At 30.8% G+C, this 17,310-nt stretch overlaps 4 protein-coding genes across 4 annotated transcripts; all 4 read left to right on the top strand.

Annotated features, from left to right (window-relative positions):
- The first annotated feature begins 1,855 nt into the window (after window positions 1-1,855).
- LOC124420414 lies at window positions 1,856-2,601 on the top strand. Its single transcript, XM_046953110.1, has 3 exons — window positions 1,856-1,919; window positions 1,981-2,148; window positions 2,439-2,601. The coding sequence occupies exons 1-3, from the start codon at window positions 1,896-1,898 to the stop codon at window positions 2,586-2,588; spliced, it is 342 nt and encodes a 113-aa protein (XP_046809066.1). The 5' UTR covers window positions 1,856-1,895; the 3' UTR covers window positions 2,589-2,601.
- A 6,593-nt stretch (window positions 2,602-9,194) lies between these two features.
- Window positions 9,195-9,719, top strand: LOC124420229. The gene is made up of 3 exons (XM_046952449.1): window positions 9,195-9,266; window positions 9,323-9,490; window positions 9,564-9,719. The coding sequence occupies exons 1-3, from the start codon at window positions 9,195-9,197 to the stop codon at window positions 9,717-9,719; spliced, it is 396 nt and encodes a 131-aa protein (XP_046808405.1).
- Window positions 9,720-14,723: 5,004 nt separating this feature from the next.
- LOC111679552 lies at window positions 14,724-16,071 on the top strand. Its single transcript, XM_046952376.1, has 3 exons — window positions 14,724-15,093; window positions 15,162-15,329; window positions 15,392-16,071. Exons 1-3 carry the CDS (start codon window positions 14,887-14,889, stop codon window positions 15,548-15,550), a joined length of 534 nt encoding a protein of 177 aa, XP_046808332.1. The 5' UTR covers window positions 14,724-14,886; the 3' UTR covers window positions 15,551-16,071.
- Window positions 16,072-16,089: 18 nt separating this feature from the next.
- LOC124420188 lies at window positions 16,090-16,767 on the top strand. The gene is made up of 3 exons (XM_046952377.1): window positions 16,090-16,323; window positions 16,386-16,553; window positions 16,609-16,767. Exons 1-3 carry the CDS (start codon window positions 16,117-16,119, stop codon window positions 16,762-16,764), a joined length of 531 nt encoding a protein of 176 aa, XP_046808333.1. The 5' UTR covers window positions 16,090-16,116; the 3' UTR covers window positions 16,765-16,767.
- The last annotated feature ends 543 nt before the right edge of the window (window positions 16,768-17,310 follow it).

Raw genomic sequence — 17,310 nt, 5'->3', positions numbered from 1 at the left:
GTGTGCATTTTTTTATCATACCAAACAAAACCCGTTTTTTATCATCATCATGCAATTATTACTTTCATTAGTTGTTTTTGAAATTTACATATCTGACTACCACAGTAGCACTCTGTATTTTGTAATCATACACTCGCTATATCTCTCCCCATGGTGATTTTTCTCTCAGTATTCCTTCGGCAATGTGAGGTTTTACTCTCTGCATCATTTGTTTATATTCTCCCTCTGCATGTTTTATAGCGGTAATATTGTTTTGGCAACCAATCAAATTCTTTAAAATAACGTGCTATACTTTGCAGACATTTATTTTGTTCTCTGTTATGATTTGTTTTTGTTTTGGATGAGCGAAACAGTATTGCCAGTTTGAAATTTTTTTAATAGCAAATGTGGGAATAATTAAAAGTAAATTATATCACAGGCCAACAAAATTTTAATAAACGAAACCTAGATTCCTATGTATAGTGTTCTTAGGTATTGAGCTGGACTGCATCAAAATTTGTCTTTCACATCATACTTTCAATAAAGCTCGTTTTTGTCCATATTTAAGCCGTCGTCTTTTAAACAATGGTTTATTTTCTGTTTTATTTTCATCATGTTTTAAAGTTCAAAAGTATTCATTCTGAGTATGCTTCCCATAGCCTTCAATGCATCAACGTTTTTAAATACGATTCGTTCACTTTCTCAAGTTTCCTTTCCTTGATAATGCAGATCTTGCCATTGGAATAATATTCGGTAATGGATCTCTTACAGTTCAATAAGTCTTAGATTTAATCTTATCAGCTGATATCACCGTAAATGCCTTTTGGATGCTTTACACATTCCAAACATACGCGTCAAAACAAGGGTTGTACATTCCCAGACACGTTGTGACTCTCACTTTAGAATTATCCATGTAAGATGTCACAGTAGAACCAGGTTGGTTTGGAGGAGTTGTCTAGACTAGACAATAGACTAGAGTATAGACGAGAGTATAGACTAGACTATATACTAGACTATTGACTAGACTATACTATAGACTAGATTATAGACTAGACTATACTATAGACTAGACTATTGACAAGACTATAGACTAGACTGTAGACTAGACTATAGACTAGATTATATACTAGACTATAGACTAGACTATAGACTAGACTATAGACTAGACTAGACTATAGATTAGACTATAGACTAGACTATAGACTAGACTATAGACTAGACTATAGACTAGACTATAGACTAGACTATAGACTAGACTATAGACTAGACTATAGACTAGACTATAGACTAGACTATAGACTAGACTATAGACTAGACTATAGACTAGACAATAGGCTAGACTATATACTAGATTATAAACTAGACTATAGACTAGACTACAGACTATTAGAGTATTACCCAGACTATAAACTGGACTATACACTATTATATGATATTTTATGAACAATAAATCTGGCTTTTGATCTTGTGCAAAAGAATTGCTTTCAGATTGAGGGTATCTAAGATGCGACATAGCCGAATATGGCACTTTTATTTGTTAAAATTCAATTTGACAAAATTTTCGCATAGATTAATAATAACCAAACGCGGCCTAATACAGTCTTAATAAGTCCCTAAAAGTTTTTAATTAATTATTAATATATTTTTAATTGTTTATATACATGAAGCAAAACCATTAATTTATTTTTTTTATTTTCCATCAAATTGAAATATCCCCAAAAATAGTCTTCAATATGAAGTTCCCAAGATTGCTGTTAATAGTGTGTTTAAATTTAGTAACAGTTTCGACTGCAGAATTAAAATTTACCAATCTACAGTGTAAGGAGCTTGTGGAAAATTTCGGTATATTTGAAAAGTGTCAATTAAAAATGATACAACGAAATGTGGTGGCTTTAAATATTTATTATAAACTTCTCATGATACCGGTGTCAAATGTAACAGTAGGTTATTTTATATGCTCTCAACAATAAAATTATTAAATACAATTAAATCTTATTTCAGTTTAACTTGTCGTTGTTTAAGAAAGGAAATGGTTATCAGCCATTTTTGTACAATACCTCAGTTGACTTTTGCAAATTCTCCAGAAATACCAGACTCTATCCGTATATGAAAATATTTTTTGACAGCTTACAAAACGTTTCGAATTTAAATCATACATGTCCTTATGATGTAAGTTATTAAAATATTAATTATTTGACTACTCAATACTACTGTCATAAGAAAACAAAAAATTTCGAAATTAGATCGCTTACTTATTAATTTTTAATCCTTTAGAATTTAATGTTTTTCATAGTTGTATTTGAATTAAAATTTATCTATAATTTTATTAAAGAATTAGAAAAAAATGAAAATGTTTAATATCGTTAAAGATACTTTGTATTGAATAGTCAATTCTCATTAACAACTGTCATTTAAGTAAATTTAATATTATTTTCTCTCTTTACCTTTTTGTGACTTAGCATGACATTATCATAAAAGACATGGTACTAAAGGATTACATGTTCAAAAATGTCCCCTTTCTCATCGGTGACTATATGCTGAAATTAAAAGTTGCTGCCTACAATAGATGGATATTGACGGTTAAAGTCTACATAAGTATATATTTATAAACATTAATTAATTTTAAAAATAAAACGAGTATACAAATACGAATTTTTTGTCGACAATATCTTTGACAAGAATTTAAAAGCTTTCTAGCAAAAATAAAACGAAGTACTTCCAAAAGAATAACATTTATCACCACTTCAAAAGTAGCACTAGATGAATTTGTAAACCTTCTGTGTAAGTGATGTTTATTGACTTTCAAAGATGCGAAGGATCCGTTCTTTTCCCTACTCTTTTTCTAATCTTCATAAATGGCCTCAAACTTTCAACTTTATCTACTCTTTTGCGGGTGACAGCAGTATCTGTCATTCTTATTCATTCAATCATAGGCCAAGCCCTCGCTTAATCACGACTAGATAAAAATCACTGAATGAATCTCTCAAGTCTCAATATTGTTTTTTAACGCATAAACGCTTGGCAGATATCGTTGTTCCATCTATATATAAATATTAATATTAAATATTAAGTAAACAGAAACTCTTGATGTTCAAGGCATAAAAATTCAGTGCGATGTCCGCTGGACTAAACATATTTTTCAAGTGTCGAAAGAAGCATTCAAGTGTCGAGGTGTTTTAAAACGGTGTAAGGTATACTTCACTTCATCTGATCTTCTTACTATTGACACCACTTATATCCGACCGAAAATGGAATACATGAGAGCATGGGCCGGAGTTTCAAAGTCTAATTTGGAGCTATTTAACCGCGTACAGGAGAGGGCGAATGTACTTATCGGTGACAGTAGGGTATCCAACTCTATTGATTCACTGGAGCACCGTCGCAACGTGGGGTGTATTTCACTGTTCTATCGATACTACAATAGGATGTGTTCCTTTGAAATTAGGGAAATTGTTCCCGATACCCGTATATTCTTACGTAACACACGTCTTTCTTCAAGAACAAATCCATTTGTGGTAGATTAGCCAGTGGACCGCACAACACACTACAGGAAAAATTCATTCTTCAGCCGCACTGTTCGTATGTTCAATAAACTTTCTTTCGATATAAGAAGATTTAAATCAAATATCCACAAACACTACTCCCTCTATCCTCCTTCCCACAACCTATTTTTCTAGTTCTTAGTTCCCTGAGTGCTGATGCAATTAAAAAAAATAAATCCTGAGAATGACTTCAGATGTTGTGAAGTAAATTCCACTTCTTTTTCCCCATACTACCATACCCCCGAATAGGGCCTTTGGTCTCGTAAATAAACTAAATCTTATATAATGTCAACAACGACTTTCGGGTCTCATTTGACCCTAGCCCTTTACAAACTCTACTTCAGAAAATGCTAAAATTCACTTATAAACACTTTTAAATTCTACAGCGGGTCTTGTTCATAAACTTCTATCAAAGTTTTATAATTCTTTAAAGTTATTTAAGGCAATACACAAATAACTTTAAAGAAGACGTAAATACCTCTACCAATATTTATAAGGATATGACCATATTTACCCCTACTCTCATATGAGCTCTGTAAAAAATCTCTTTTTTTGTTAAAAATAAGTAAAAAGATTCGGATTATTCCAGATTTTCAACATACTGACTAGTGTATAGTTTCATATGGTCGGCTATGCCCGACTATACATTCATACTTGTATGTCGATTGTCAACTCACAGAATCTTGATTTTTACTCGACGGTCAATGCTAAAAAGAGTAATACAAGGTCATTAAGCAAAATGCTGAAGACTACGTTTAAATCATTCGAAAATGAGGTCAAAAGGTCCAGTAAGACACAGATGTCTTTACATCAGTACCTAAATGACAATCATGATCACAATCACGAGGTTATTTTCGAGAAGTTAACAAAAGCTGGAATATAAAGCACTCAGAAACTACAATAGATTATTTTAAAAATTTCGAAAAAATACTGATTTTGTCAGTTTATTGTTATTTCAAGCTATATCTGTCTGGAATTTTATTTCCGAAACAAACATAACTTCCAAGATAATTGGATCTAACTTTGACGAATGCTTGGCAGTGGCAAAGAAAGTGCTCCAGAGTTTCACTGTCCTCTCCACATGCTCTATATTCATCTGAATCTGCACGTCCAATTTTGCATAGATGTGCTTGTAATCCTATTTCAAAGAGGAAAGAAGATATGTCAGATGTTAACCCTTTATTTTAAAGCTGACAGAATACTTATAATTTAAGATTTCATATAACGTTTTTATACCCACCATCACAGCGAAATATTTATCATTGACCCACAAATTCTAGACGATTTAGCTATGTCTGTCTTTTGAAAGCACGAATGGAAAAAACTAGAGGATTGAAATTTTACACAAATATTCTCTATAGATAAGGTTTGAAAATGGGTAATATCAGTACACGTATTTATGTAGCCCCCATACAAGTGAAACCTCTAAAAACAGCATTAACAGCCATAACTGTTTTAAAAATGCGATTATAGCAATGCAATTCGACAGAAATAAGTCATATTCGAGCCAATTTTCTTTTCTCTACCAAATTTTGGTCGGTCTATAATTGACCGTACTCCTCATATAGGGTTCCCTTCAAAATGAGTTCAATGCCCACTGCTAGTTTAAAAATACGAGTTTAGTGCTAAAATTTAATATAAGTAAATTTCTTACGAGTATTTACCGAATTTTAAGGGGATCGGTCCATAAAAAACCCTACCCGTAATATAAGGTCCACCTCAGAAAATTACTTTAATGCTCACTGTTGGCTGCAAAATACGAGTATAGCACTGAAATTCGATACAAGTATGTTTCTATATCTCTACTGAATTTTATGAGAATCGGTCCATAATTGACCCTACCCTATATTAGTCCCCCTTCAGAATTTGACTTTAACGCACATTACCGAGAATAGATAAGAAATTCGATACACAGAATTAAGTTTCCTACAAACCAAATTTAATCATAATAACAACCTAATGTTAATAGGAGAGTATTCCATTTACCGCTTACGGTTTGATGGTGGGTATATAAGATTCGGCATAGTTCAATATAACACTCTTACTTATTTTAAATAAAGTTGTTTTTTAAGCAAAGGACACGATATTTCAGATTCTGAGTCCAGATTAAAATTCAGCATGGCTCAACCCTTAAACTTTGCCATTATTTATTTAGATTATTTAGCCGAGAGGTTTGGTCCGCTATTATATATAATTGTAATTGCCTGTGACAATTCAGACAACATTTTGTTGTTCCTGAACAAAAGTGAATATGATTGATGAATGGGCGGCTGATACAACAAAACACATGCAAAATATATATAAACTGATTCCAGGTAATAATTACTAGGTTAAGTAACTGCTATATAAATATGGTGTCAATTACTTGTGATTGTAACTGAACAATTTTCAATTACAATTACTTATACTTTAAAGAATCTCCAATCTCTCTCCAAGGAACATACGTATGGATCACTTTTTTAGAAAACTGGAATTATTATCAGTGCGATATGATGTTGTTATTGCTGGTGATTTTAACTCCAACATATTAGTGCAACGAAATTTTTTGGGCGTCTTGTTTTTCAAAGCATGATCTTATATTTATGACTTACAACTTTCAATTACACATTGTTCCTGATAAACACGTAATATTTCGTAATTTTAAAAATATACATTTTAATTTACTTGAATATGAATTTCAACAAATCAATTGGGATCATCTTTTTTATATGCACTCAGTGGATGGGCAGATCATGTTCTTAGAATCTAACATTAATAACTTGACTTATCGGTACCTTTAAAAACAACAGCTATTAGTCGAAAGAAAAAACCTTGCTTCTCTTATAACATAATGCGGGCGATTCATATGATCGATGGAAACATATTAAAACCACGCATTTGCATGAACAGTATCGTAAACTCAGAAACGAGGCTAATAAACTAATTCGAAAAGCTAAATCTAATTTATATTCAGAAAAATTTACAAATGCTTTGAGCGCACAAAAAATGGCAAGTAATGCGCAATTTCTCAATATCCCAATGGTTACGGCTGATCTTAATTACTACAGAGATTATAATAATAAACTTCGTAATAATTTTTCTTTTGCTAGTGTCTATCAATCAAATCGAATGCCATTGGAGCTGATGGTATACATCCAAAATTCATGAAAATAATCCTGCCTAAACTATTACCTTACTTGACTTTTATTTACAATAAAATTATTACCACTAGTTGTTACCCTACATGTTGGAAGACTGCAGAGATAATACCCATACCCAAATCAAATTCTGACTATAGACCAATAGCTATTCTACCATTTCTCTCGAAGGTTTTTGAAAAACTTATTCATGCACAGATAACGCAATTCATTGAAAATTATAACTTGTTAACAGATCGCCAATCCGGATTTCGAAAGAATAATAGTTGTTTAACTGCACTTATGGCTGTCGCTGAGGATATTCGGAAGGATGTTGATGACGGAAACATTACATTTTTAGTTCTTCTTGATCATTCTAAAGCTTTTGATACAGTCGACCACAATATCTTATGTTACAAACTGCAAAATATGTTCGGATTTTCGAGTACCGCCATAAATTTAATTTACTCGTATGTGAATAACCGATCTCAGTATGTCAAAACTCCAACTATCAAAGGTAATCCATTACCGATAAGCAGAGGAGTTCCTTAGGGATCTATTTTAGGACCCCTTTTGTTCTCGCTATATTCAAACGATCTGCAAAGTAAACTTACAAAATGTAAAATACGTATATATGCGGATGACATCCAGCTTTACATTAGCTGTAAATTTAGTTCTTTTGTCATATGTGCTGAAACGTTAAACAAGGAATTAAATGATATTTATCTTTGGGCTACATCAAATGGACTAAGCATTAATCCTAATAAATCAAAATGTTTACTTATTTGTAAACCCGTTCACACCAGTTATGCATCATCTAATGGTAATATAATAATCAATAATCAACCTATTGAAATTGTTAACAGTGCCAAGAATCTTGGTATTTATTCAACAGTAATCTTTCGTGGTCTGATCATATTAATTATATTTGTGGACGTACCTTTAGCACTCTTAACATTGTACCCCATTGAATATTCGTATTTTGCTTGCTAAAACGTATCTAATACCAATTCTGCTATACGGTTGTGAACTTTTCGCTAACTGTGACGCTGTGAGTACAAGAAAACTAAATGTTACATTTAATAATATAGTTCGATATGTATTTGGATTGAAACGTTATGATCACATCTCAGAATTTTCTTCTAAACTCTATGGAACAAGCTTGGATAACTTACTAAAAATTCGTCGATTGATCTTTCTACATAAAATAATATATACCCAACAACCCTACCAGCTATATGAACGACTACGATTTGGTAGATGTAACAGAGGCAAAAGATTAATTGTTTTGAAACAAAGCAGTCTCATTTCAAAATGGCACTTTTTTACATCAGCTATACCTCTCTGGAACTCTATTCCTCACAGTTCTCAAATGTTAAGTAACGGGTTTAACTTTAAAAGAAACATTATTAAACTATTCTCGAATTAACTTATCTAATATTCATGATTTTAAATAAGTATGATTAAATGTAAACCTTTTATGCGTGATTATACTTTTGTTATTAGTTTCATACTTTTGTTATTAGTTTCATTATTGTTAAACAATTTATGATCTCTAAAATTTTAAATAACTTTCTTACATAATTTAAATTAATATTTTATACCATTATTGTATTACATTTAATCAGTTCTGTACTGTAATATAAGACTCTTAAGTCTTGTGTGTGGAACAACAAATAAATAAATAAAAAAATACAATTATTTATAATTGTAAATGTTTTCCCTCATAATTGGTTAATAAGTAATAGGTACAAGTAATTGTAATTCGTTTTTGGTCAACTACATACTACAAGTTATTGTATTTGGAAAAACTTTTTTTTAATGATCAAATGACTAAAAAACAAAATGTATATTTTTGTATGTTAAGGGAGAGTTTTTCAGTAAAGATAATTTACATTCTTTGTTTAAACCTAGTTTAATATATCTTTTGTATTTTTCAATAAACAGTAACGTTACTTATTATCTTAGTTTAACTGAGTGTTTTTAGCCAATTAATCTTAAGTTATAAGACATAAAACAGAATTAACAAAAACAATAAAACAATGATTTTGGATTGTTTTAAATGTTTATTTAACATTTTTCCAAAAATTTTTCATTTTACTAAAGTATTATTTGCAAAAAACAGCTGTTTATTGTTTATGTTTTTGAGTGAATAGTTGGCAATACTAACAAAGTTAACTGAACTTGAATCCAAAACTAAAAAACACAATCATCGGTTAAAGTCTGCATAAATTTGTTTTGAGTTTAATCTGACAACATGTTAGGCTTAGTTTAACTGAGTGGTAAGAAACACGCTCTCAATAATCAAAGCGTTAAGATTTAATTAATATTTAATCGCATTGTTTAAATTAATAGGATTAAACTTTTACCTGAGTTTTTGCGTTATGGATTAGTAACAAAAATTAATAGAAAATTAGTTGGCATAATGCATTTTAAAAGCTTAGTTGTGATTTTCGCTAGTTTTTTAGCATTGACATTGGGCTTTGTACGATTTACAAACATTAAATGCGAAGAATTAAGACCAAAATTTGCCACCGTTTCCAAATGTCAACTTAAAATGGTGCAACGTGGTGTGGCAGCTTTAGATATATATGTCAAACTCTTTCAAATACCAGTAACAAATGTAACGGTTAGTATTTCATGTTCTATTCAAAATGTTCTTTTTATTAAACCTATATCTTAAAGGTGACCTCGGGTTTGTACAAAAAAGCCAATGGTTTTCGACCATTTTTGTACAACACTACCACAAACTTTTGTGAGTTTATGAAAAATAAAAGAAAATATCCTTTTTTCAATATAATTGTGGATATGTTTAACAAAGATTCGAATATAAATCACAGTTGTCCTTATAATGTAAGTAAGATTTGTTAATATAAAATGAATATATTTAATTCATTTGCTTTTTTATTTGTTTTTATATTTTTAGCATGACATTATTTTGCGTAATGTAATTTTAAAGGATTCCATGTTTAAACATTTGCCACTGCCGGGAGGTGAATATATGATCAATATGACGGTATACGCCTATAACGATCCGAAGGTTGTTGTAAATGCTTATTTTCAACAGTTGGAAAGCATGTAAATTAGATTATGTTGATAAGTTACTATAATTAAATATGTTAATAGGTTTTGGTTAACGCTATTTGGACAATTTAATGAAATATATTTCAATTAAATATTAATTAACATTTATGTGATTATTGCTGTTGGAATTTTTATTTATGTACATATAGCATTTTTTAATAAAAGGTTTTAAATATAGAAAATTATTTGGACTTTTAAAGGTTGATCGTTGATACATTCGAGGATTCTAGCTTTAATGGTTTCCCAGAAACATTCCATCTTAAATTTTATTAATTCTGCAACCAATTCTAGAACGCTTGATTTTAGCCAGTACTCGTTCTATTTTGGCGTTGGGAACAATGATTTTTGTTCGAAATTGTCACCTTCGGAACTGATTCTGAAAAAGCGTTATGGCGACGACACTCATTATTTTGAACGGTTCTAGAACTAGTTCATTAATCAGTGCATTTTGTTCGAATTTGGTAATCTCGTAACTAGTTCTAGGGAAGTTTTAGAGAACGTATACGATATAATAATTTAAAAATAGTTATTTTTTCAGCGAACTAGCACCAATTTTGGGAAACTGTTAAATATATTTAATGTTGTAACAATTTTATTAAAAAAAAAACTTGTCAATGTCTTATTACAATCCCTGCAAAAAAGTGTGGAAAAAGATGTTGTATTTTCATCAGAACTAGTAACCCGAAGTGCTTCAAATTCGGGTGAAAAACCTATAAAATTTACATTAGCGTATCATTGAAGGGATGTTGTTCATTTTTGGCAACTCTGAACTACATCTAATCTCAGTTTAAGAAGCAGTAAAAATACGATATTTGGATGTCAAAAATAAAGCAAATTCTCGTCATGACACTCTTATGAAAATTTCACTGGTTTTTCACCAAACCTTGATGTACTTCAAATATGTTATTTGTAATGACTTTTCTACATCTCTTTTCTCACTTTTAACTGGGTTTACATTTGTAAGGGAATATTTGGTTTATAAAAGTGAACAATATGTAATCGAATTTTTAGATGTGATTAAGATGTAGTTTGTGAAATATGACATCAACTATATTTTTCTGGGATGAGGAATATTTTTAAAGCAAAAATATACATATGAATGCGATTTCTATTTCGGTAGAAATAAGTTTAAAAATATTAATTGTTATTACATTTTTTAAACTGATTCCAAGAAGTTGTTTCGGACCTAGTAAGAATTTCAATGAACAAGTGCTGTATCCTTAAACCCCTTTAGAAATACTTTAAAACCATAATGTTCTGAAGATCGTACTCCAGAAATAATGACAGCATTATTAGTTCCAAGGTTGTTGTTTAAGAAACTGATGTGGTTCTATTTGCACTCGTTCTAGAACTAGTTGTTTTTAAGTTTTTTTTTCAAACTCCAATAGTTTTCCAAATACTTATCAATTTTTGTATTTAATTCATATGACAGGTTCCACACAAATCTACCAGATCATAACCCAAATGTTCATATGAATGTCAAATATTGTACGCGAGACATTTGAGGATATCAGAGAACTAGCTCTAGATATTCGAAGTGTTCACATGTATGTCAAAGCTGTCCATATAAAATTTGAGAACAGTAACTGCTGCAGTTTCTTAGTTAATCATCTTCAAATGCTTCTTTTGTATATGGGCGTGGCACTGCGCCTAATCAGTGTTAGTGGGGAATGTTATTTCTAGAACAATATCACTTTCAAGATACATAATTGGATCGACTTTTAACGAATACTTGACAGTGTCAAAGTAAGTGCTCCAGAGTTTCACTGTTCTCTCCATCAATGTTAGTGAGGAACGTTCACTACTTTTCACGAATACTTGCAGTGGCTCCAGAGTTTCACTGTCCTCTCCATATGCTCTACATTCATTTGAATGCTCACGTCCAATTTTAAATAGATGTACTAGTAATCCTGTGTGTGCACTCAAATTACTAATCTCAGACTTGCTTATTTTCTGAAGATTTCTCGTCTCACCTCATTGGATCTTTGTGTTTCCTCCCACCGTTTCACAATTCCATGAGGCCTTATGGAATCCTTTCAGCCATATTGTTAATTCATCTTCAGATGCGTTGAATGGTTTTGCATTTGTCAGGTTTACTACCTTGAACCACCTTCTCTTTAATGCTATTTCATTCGCTCTTTCGTTGCCGACTACTCCCGATTTGGCTGTTACTCGTATGATGTAAACCTTACCTCTGCTAAAGTTTTCAGTAAAAACGTTCTTATAATCTAATACAGTTTTAGATTAAATTTGGTCACCTGATATCGCCCTAATTGCCTTCTAGCTTTCGGTAAATATATAAGGGCCTGTTTATATTTATTCTTACCCAATTTAATCATTTCCTTATTCTTAGACTTCTGACTGAAAGCTTGTGTTATGATTAGGTAAATGGTTTTATATTTCTGTTTCTAGATCTTCAAAAAGGATTGTTCACATTGAACCTAATGATATTTGTCTAACTGTTCTGTAGATTTTACCATTTACTTTATATGAGAGGTGACCCGCCCACTTTTGCTGGACTGCCTATTTTAATCCAGTTCGCCGATTTCGGGCCATAAATATTTATATAGGAAATAATGTTACCAGTATTTGGTACAAAAATCTTCCGCAGCAAATCGATTTTCTAAAACTATTCTCAAACTAATTTTCATGAATTTGTAATAGTAAAATATTACGTTTATGGAAGCTAATTTTAAAAGGGGGATAAATCCCCCTATCCTTGACTTATCTCTGTATAGATGTCGTGGTCAACAATAACATCGAAAATTTCCAGTTTTGTATTAAAAAAAATTTAAATTTTATTCAGAGTAAATATCGAAAACTTCAAGGCATTTGTTCCATCCGGATATAGAGAAACACACAGTGAAAATTTCAAGAAGATCGGTTCAGTGGTTTAGCCTCCTCTAAGGTACAAAGAAACAAATAAACAAACAAAAACAAGTAGGAAAGTATAGTCGGGCATGGCCGACCATATGATACCCTACACCATGAGTATATTTTTACAATTTTTATTTGTATAAAATTTTTATTTTTTGTAAAGAAACTGTTGAATATTACCATAATTCCAAAATATTTAAGCCATTTATTGATAAAAAAAACTAAAATTTCTAAATGAGGCTTTATATAGGTCAAATATGGGCCGATCCTCGGTAAATTTGGGAAAAGGATATATTTCTAAATAACAGTTAGTTTTGTTGAGTTTCATTGCGATACAAATGGTTACAAGTCAATTTTAGACGTTTAAGTCATTTTTTGAAGGGGAGTTTGTATGGGGGCTAGGGTCAAATATAGGCCGATCCTTACGAAAATCTGCAGTATCATTTATACTTATATAAAACTTATTTGTGACAATTTTTAGAGAGATAGCAGAATATTTGACGTAATTATAGCATAAAAAGTTCAAATCGGGAGGTACGGTTGTATGGGGGCTAGGTGAAATAATGGACCGATTTCAACCATTTTTAATAGGCTTCGTCCTTGTGCCAAAAAACATGCTTGGTCCAAATTTCATCAAATTATCTTGAAAATTGCGGCCTGTACCTTGCGCACAAGGTTTACATGGACAGCCAGCCAGCCAGCCAGCCGGACAGACGGACGGACGGACGGATGGACGGACGGACATGTCTTAATCGACTCAAAAAATGATTCTGAATCGATCGGTATACTTTAAGGTGGGTATTGGACCAATATTTTTGTATGTTACAAACATCAGCACAAACGTATAATACCCTCCCCACTATAGTGGTGTAGGGTATAATAAAACCCCACATTAAATATAAATCCCTCTATTAAGGTCGGGTTTCTTACTACTCAGTTAAACTAGGCTTAACTTGCTGTTAGATTAAACTCCGAACAAATTTAGGCGGACTTTAACCGATGATTATGTTTTTCAGCTTTAGATTTAAGCTCAGTTAACTTTGTTAGTATTGCCAACTTTTCACTCAAAAACATATACAATGAACAGCTGTTTTTTGCAAACAATTCTTTTCTAAAATTAAATGAAAATTTTGAGTTTAATTGGCCAATTACACCCTGTTAAACTAAGATAATAAGTAACTTTACTGATAACTGAAAAACACGAAACATATATTAAACTAGGTTTAAACAAAGAATGTAAAACCCGCCCTAAATTGATGAAGATCGTTTCATAGATAATCAAATGTAGTTACAAAATGTAGCTTTACTTAAAACAAGTAAGAAAGTATAGTCGGGCATGGCCGACCATATGATACCCTACACCATGAGTATATTTTTACAATTTTTACTTTTATAAAATTTTTTTTTTTTTGTAAAGAAACTTTTATGTTGAATATTACCATAATTCCAAAATATTTAAGCCATTTATTGATAAAAAACTAAAATTTCTAAATGAGGCTTTATATAGGTCAAATATGGGCCGATCCTCGGTAAATTTGGGAAAAGGATATATTTCTAAATAACAGTTAGTTTTGTTGAGTTTCATTGCGATACAAATGGTTACAAGTCAATTTTAGACGTTTAAGTCATTTTTTGAAGGGGGGTTTGTATGGGGGCTAGGGTCAAATATAGGCTGATCCTTACGAAAATCTGCAGTATCATTTATACTTATATAAAACTTATTTGTGCCAATTTTTAGAGAGATAACAGAATATTTGGCGTAATTATAGCATAAACAGTTCAAATCGGGAGGTACGGTTGTATGGGGGCTAGGTGAAATAATGGACCGATTTCAACCATTTTCAATAGGCTTCGTCCTTGTGCCAAAAAACAAGCTTGGTCCAAATTTCATCAAATTATCTTGAAAATTGCGGCCTGTACCTTGCGCACAATGTTTACATGGACAGCCAGCCAGCCAGCCGGACAGACGGACGGACGGACGGGTGGACGGACGGACATGTCTTAATCGACTCAAAAAATGATTCTGAATCGATCGGTATACTTTAAGGTGGGTACTGGACCAATATTTTTGTATGTTACAAACATCAGCACAAACTTATAATACCCTCCCCACTATAGTGGTGTAGGGTATAAAAAAAATAAATTTTAAAATATGTTTGTAATTATCTACAAAATTAAATAGTTTTAAATCGAATTAAAACAATTTCCATTGAAATGGAAAAAATAGTCACTAATAAAATGACTGTAGTGCTTAACGATATAAAGCAATAATTTTGGCCGATTTCAAAATGAATTGGAAATTCTTTATAATAATTTTTACTTCTCAGTTAATAAGATATTCATGGGCTTCTTTGAAGCTTACAAATATAAAATGTGAAGAACTCGATTCAAAATTTGCCGCATTCAATGAGTGTCGTCTACGACTGCCCAAACGTAATACAGTGGCTTTATTTCTTTATGTTAAACTTTTTCAACTACCAGTAAATAATGTGTCGGTAAGTTTTGATTTTATTTTATGTTTGTTTTTATTTTACATTTAAATAGTTTTTATTAAAATTTTTAGATCAATTTATCCCTAATGAAAAAAGCTAATGGTTATAAACCATTTTTGTATAATGTATCAACAGATTTTTGCCTATTTATGAAGAACAAGAGACAACATCCATTTTTAAATTTCTTTTTAAATTTGCTGGTCAAAGCCTCAAATATAAATCATACGTGTCCATTTAATGTATGTACAGAAATTAATAATTAATTTAATATTAACAAATTCCCTTTCTGCATTTGTTTTAGCATGATGTTATTGTTCGTAATTTAGTTCTTCAAGAGTCAATGTTTCAAATTTTACCACTACCATCGGGCGACTATATGTTCAAGTTAAAAGTGGCCGCCTATAATGATTGGAAGGCAGACGTGAAAGTTTACTTTCATAGAAATGACAATGGAATTTAAACCGAATCAAAATACATCCATAAACTAAATTATGTACACTTTATTTATTAGATTCAGTGAATAATATATATCTGCTTGAAACTATCATCATACTAACCTAAGACATCTGAGGAGGAAGCTTTCGTCTTTTTTCTTTCCTCTTTTCATTACCCCATAGGGGTAATGGACTCCTAGCATTGAACGGAAGCTGTTTCAAAATTTAATTTTAAATTATATTTTGAGTTTTTAATTTGGCGTAATAAATGGTACGACTTATTTTAAACCTAAAATGTACTGTGTATCGGCTATATTTCGATGATTGGACTGGTAAAAGTATATGTTATAGCAAATAAATATTATTCACTGAACCACATAAACCAAAATCTACAATTTGTACATGAAAATTTTGAAAAAAATAACAAAATGTATTTTTAATTAATCGAAAAATTAATTTGTGCTTATAAATTAGTAATCAAATTAAACTAATTTATTTTTAAATAATTCATATTAAATACTCTTAAAAGAAAATGTAATAAAAATGGTTGTTTACATTACAAACTGAAACAATAACATTTTAAGTTTTCATAATGATTTTTAAACAGTATATATTAATTTTAACTTTTAATTTAATAGGATTCTCATTAGGTTTGTTTAAGTTTACAAATATAAAATGTGAAGAATTCGATTCAAAATTTGCCACATTTAAAGAATGTCGTTTACGAATACCCAAACGTAATACAGTGGCTTTAAATCTTTACGTCAAACTTTATCAACTACCGGTTAATAATGTTTCGGTAAGTTTTGTTTAATTATATTTTCATTAAACATTAAATTGTTTCTACTTTTGAAATTTTAGATTAATTTATCCTTAATGAAGAGAGCCAATGGTTATAAACCATTTTTGTATAATGTAACTACCGATTTTTGTCATTTTATGAAGAACAAAAAACAAATTCCATTTTTGAAAATCTTTTTTGATTTGCTGATTAAAACATCGAATATTAATCATACTTGTCCATTCAATGTAAGTTTTGAAGTCAATTGTCATATTGATTAACAATTAATTTACTTTCTTTTAGCATGATGTAATTGTTCGTAATTTAGTATTGCAAGAGTCAATGTTTGCAATTTTACCTTTACCATCGGGCGACTATATGTTTCGATTAAAAGTAGCTGCCTACAAGGACTGGAAGGCTGACGTAAAAGCATATTTTCAACGAACTGATGATAATTGAATATGTAACTACATTAGCAATTTCAAACGCAAAATCTCAATTTTAACAGAAATTTCACATCAATCCGATAATTTGGATGTTACACTAGCTTTATCCGGTTTGCTTCTCTCATCGTCATTATGAACAGTAGAGTTATCTACAGGTTTAATATTATAGAAAACTTAAGTAAAAGTACGCAAATATAGTAGGGGATTTTAAAAATCAACCCATTGGCTTAATTAGTATAACTTAGGGCGGGTTTCTTACTACTCAGTTAAACTAGGTTTAACTTGCTGTTAGATTAAACTCGGAACAAATTTAGGCGGATTTTAACCTATGATTGTGTTTTTCAGTTATGGATCTAAGTTAAGTTAAATTTGTTAGTATAGTCAAAAACATAAACAAAGAAAAGCTGTTTTTTGCAAACAATACTTTTGTAAATTGAAAATTTTTGGAAAAATGTTAAATAAACATTTAAAACAATAATAAATTAAACAAAACAAATCGGAAAATTGCAATTTACTTAAAATAATAAGTTTTGTTCTTACGAAATCACTGATTTATTGT

The sequence above is a fragment of the Lucilia cuprina genome, chromosome 5, assembly GCF_022045245.1.
Source record: "Lucilia cuprina isolate Lc7/37 chromosome 5, ASM2204524v1, whole genome shotgun sequence".
Classification (NCBI taxonomy): domain Eukaryota; kingdom Metazoa; phylum Arthropoda; class Insecta; order Diptera; family Calliphoridae; genus Lucilia; species Lucilia cuprina.
The sequence above is the reverse complement of the archived record's forward strand: the minus strand, read 5'-3'. Positions and strand labels throughout refer to the sequence as shown.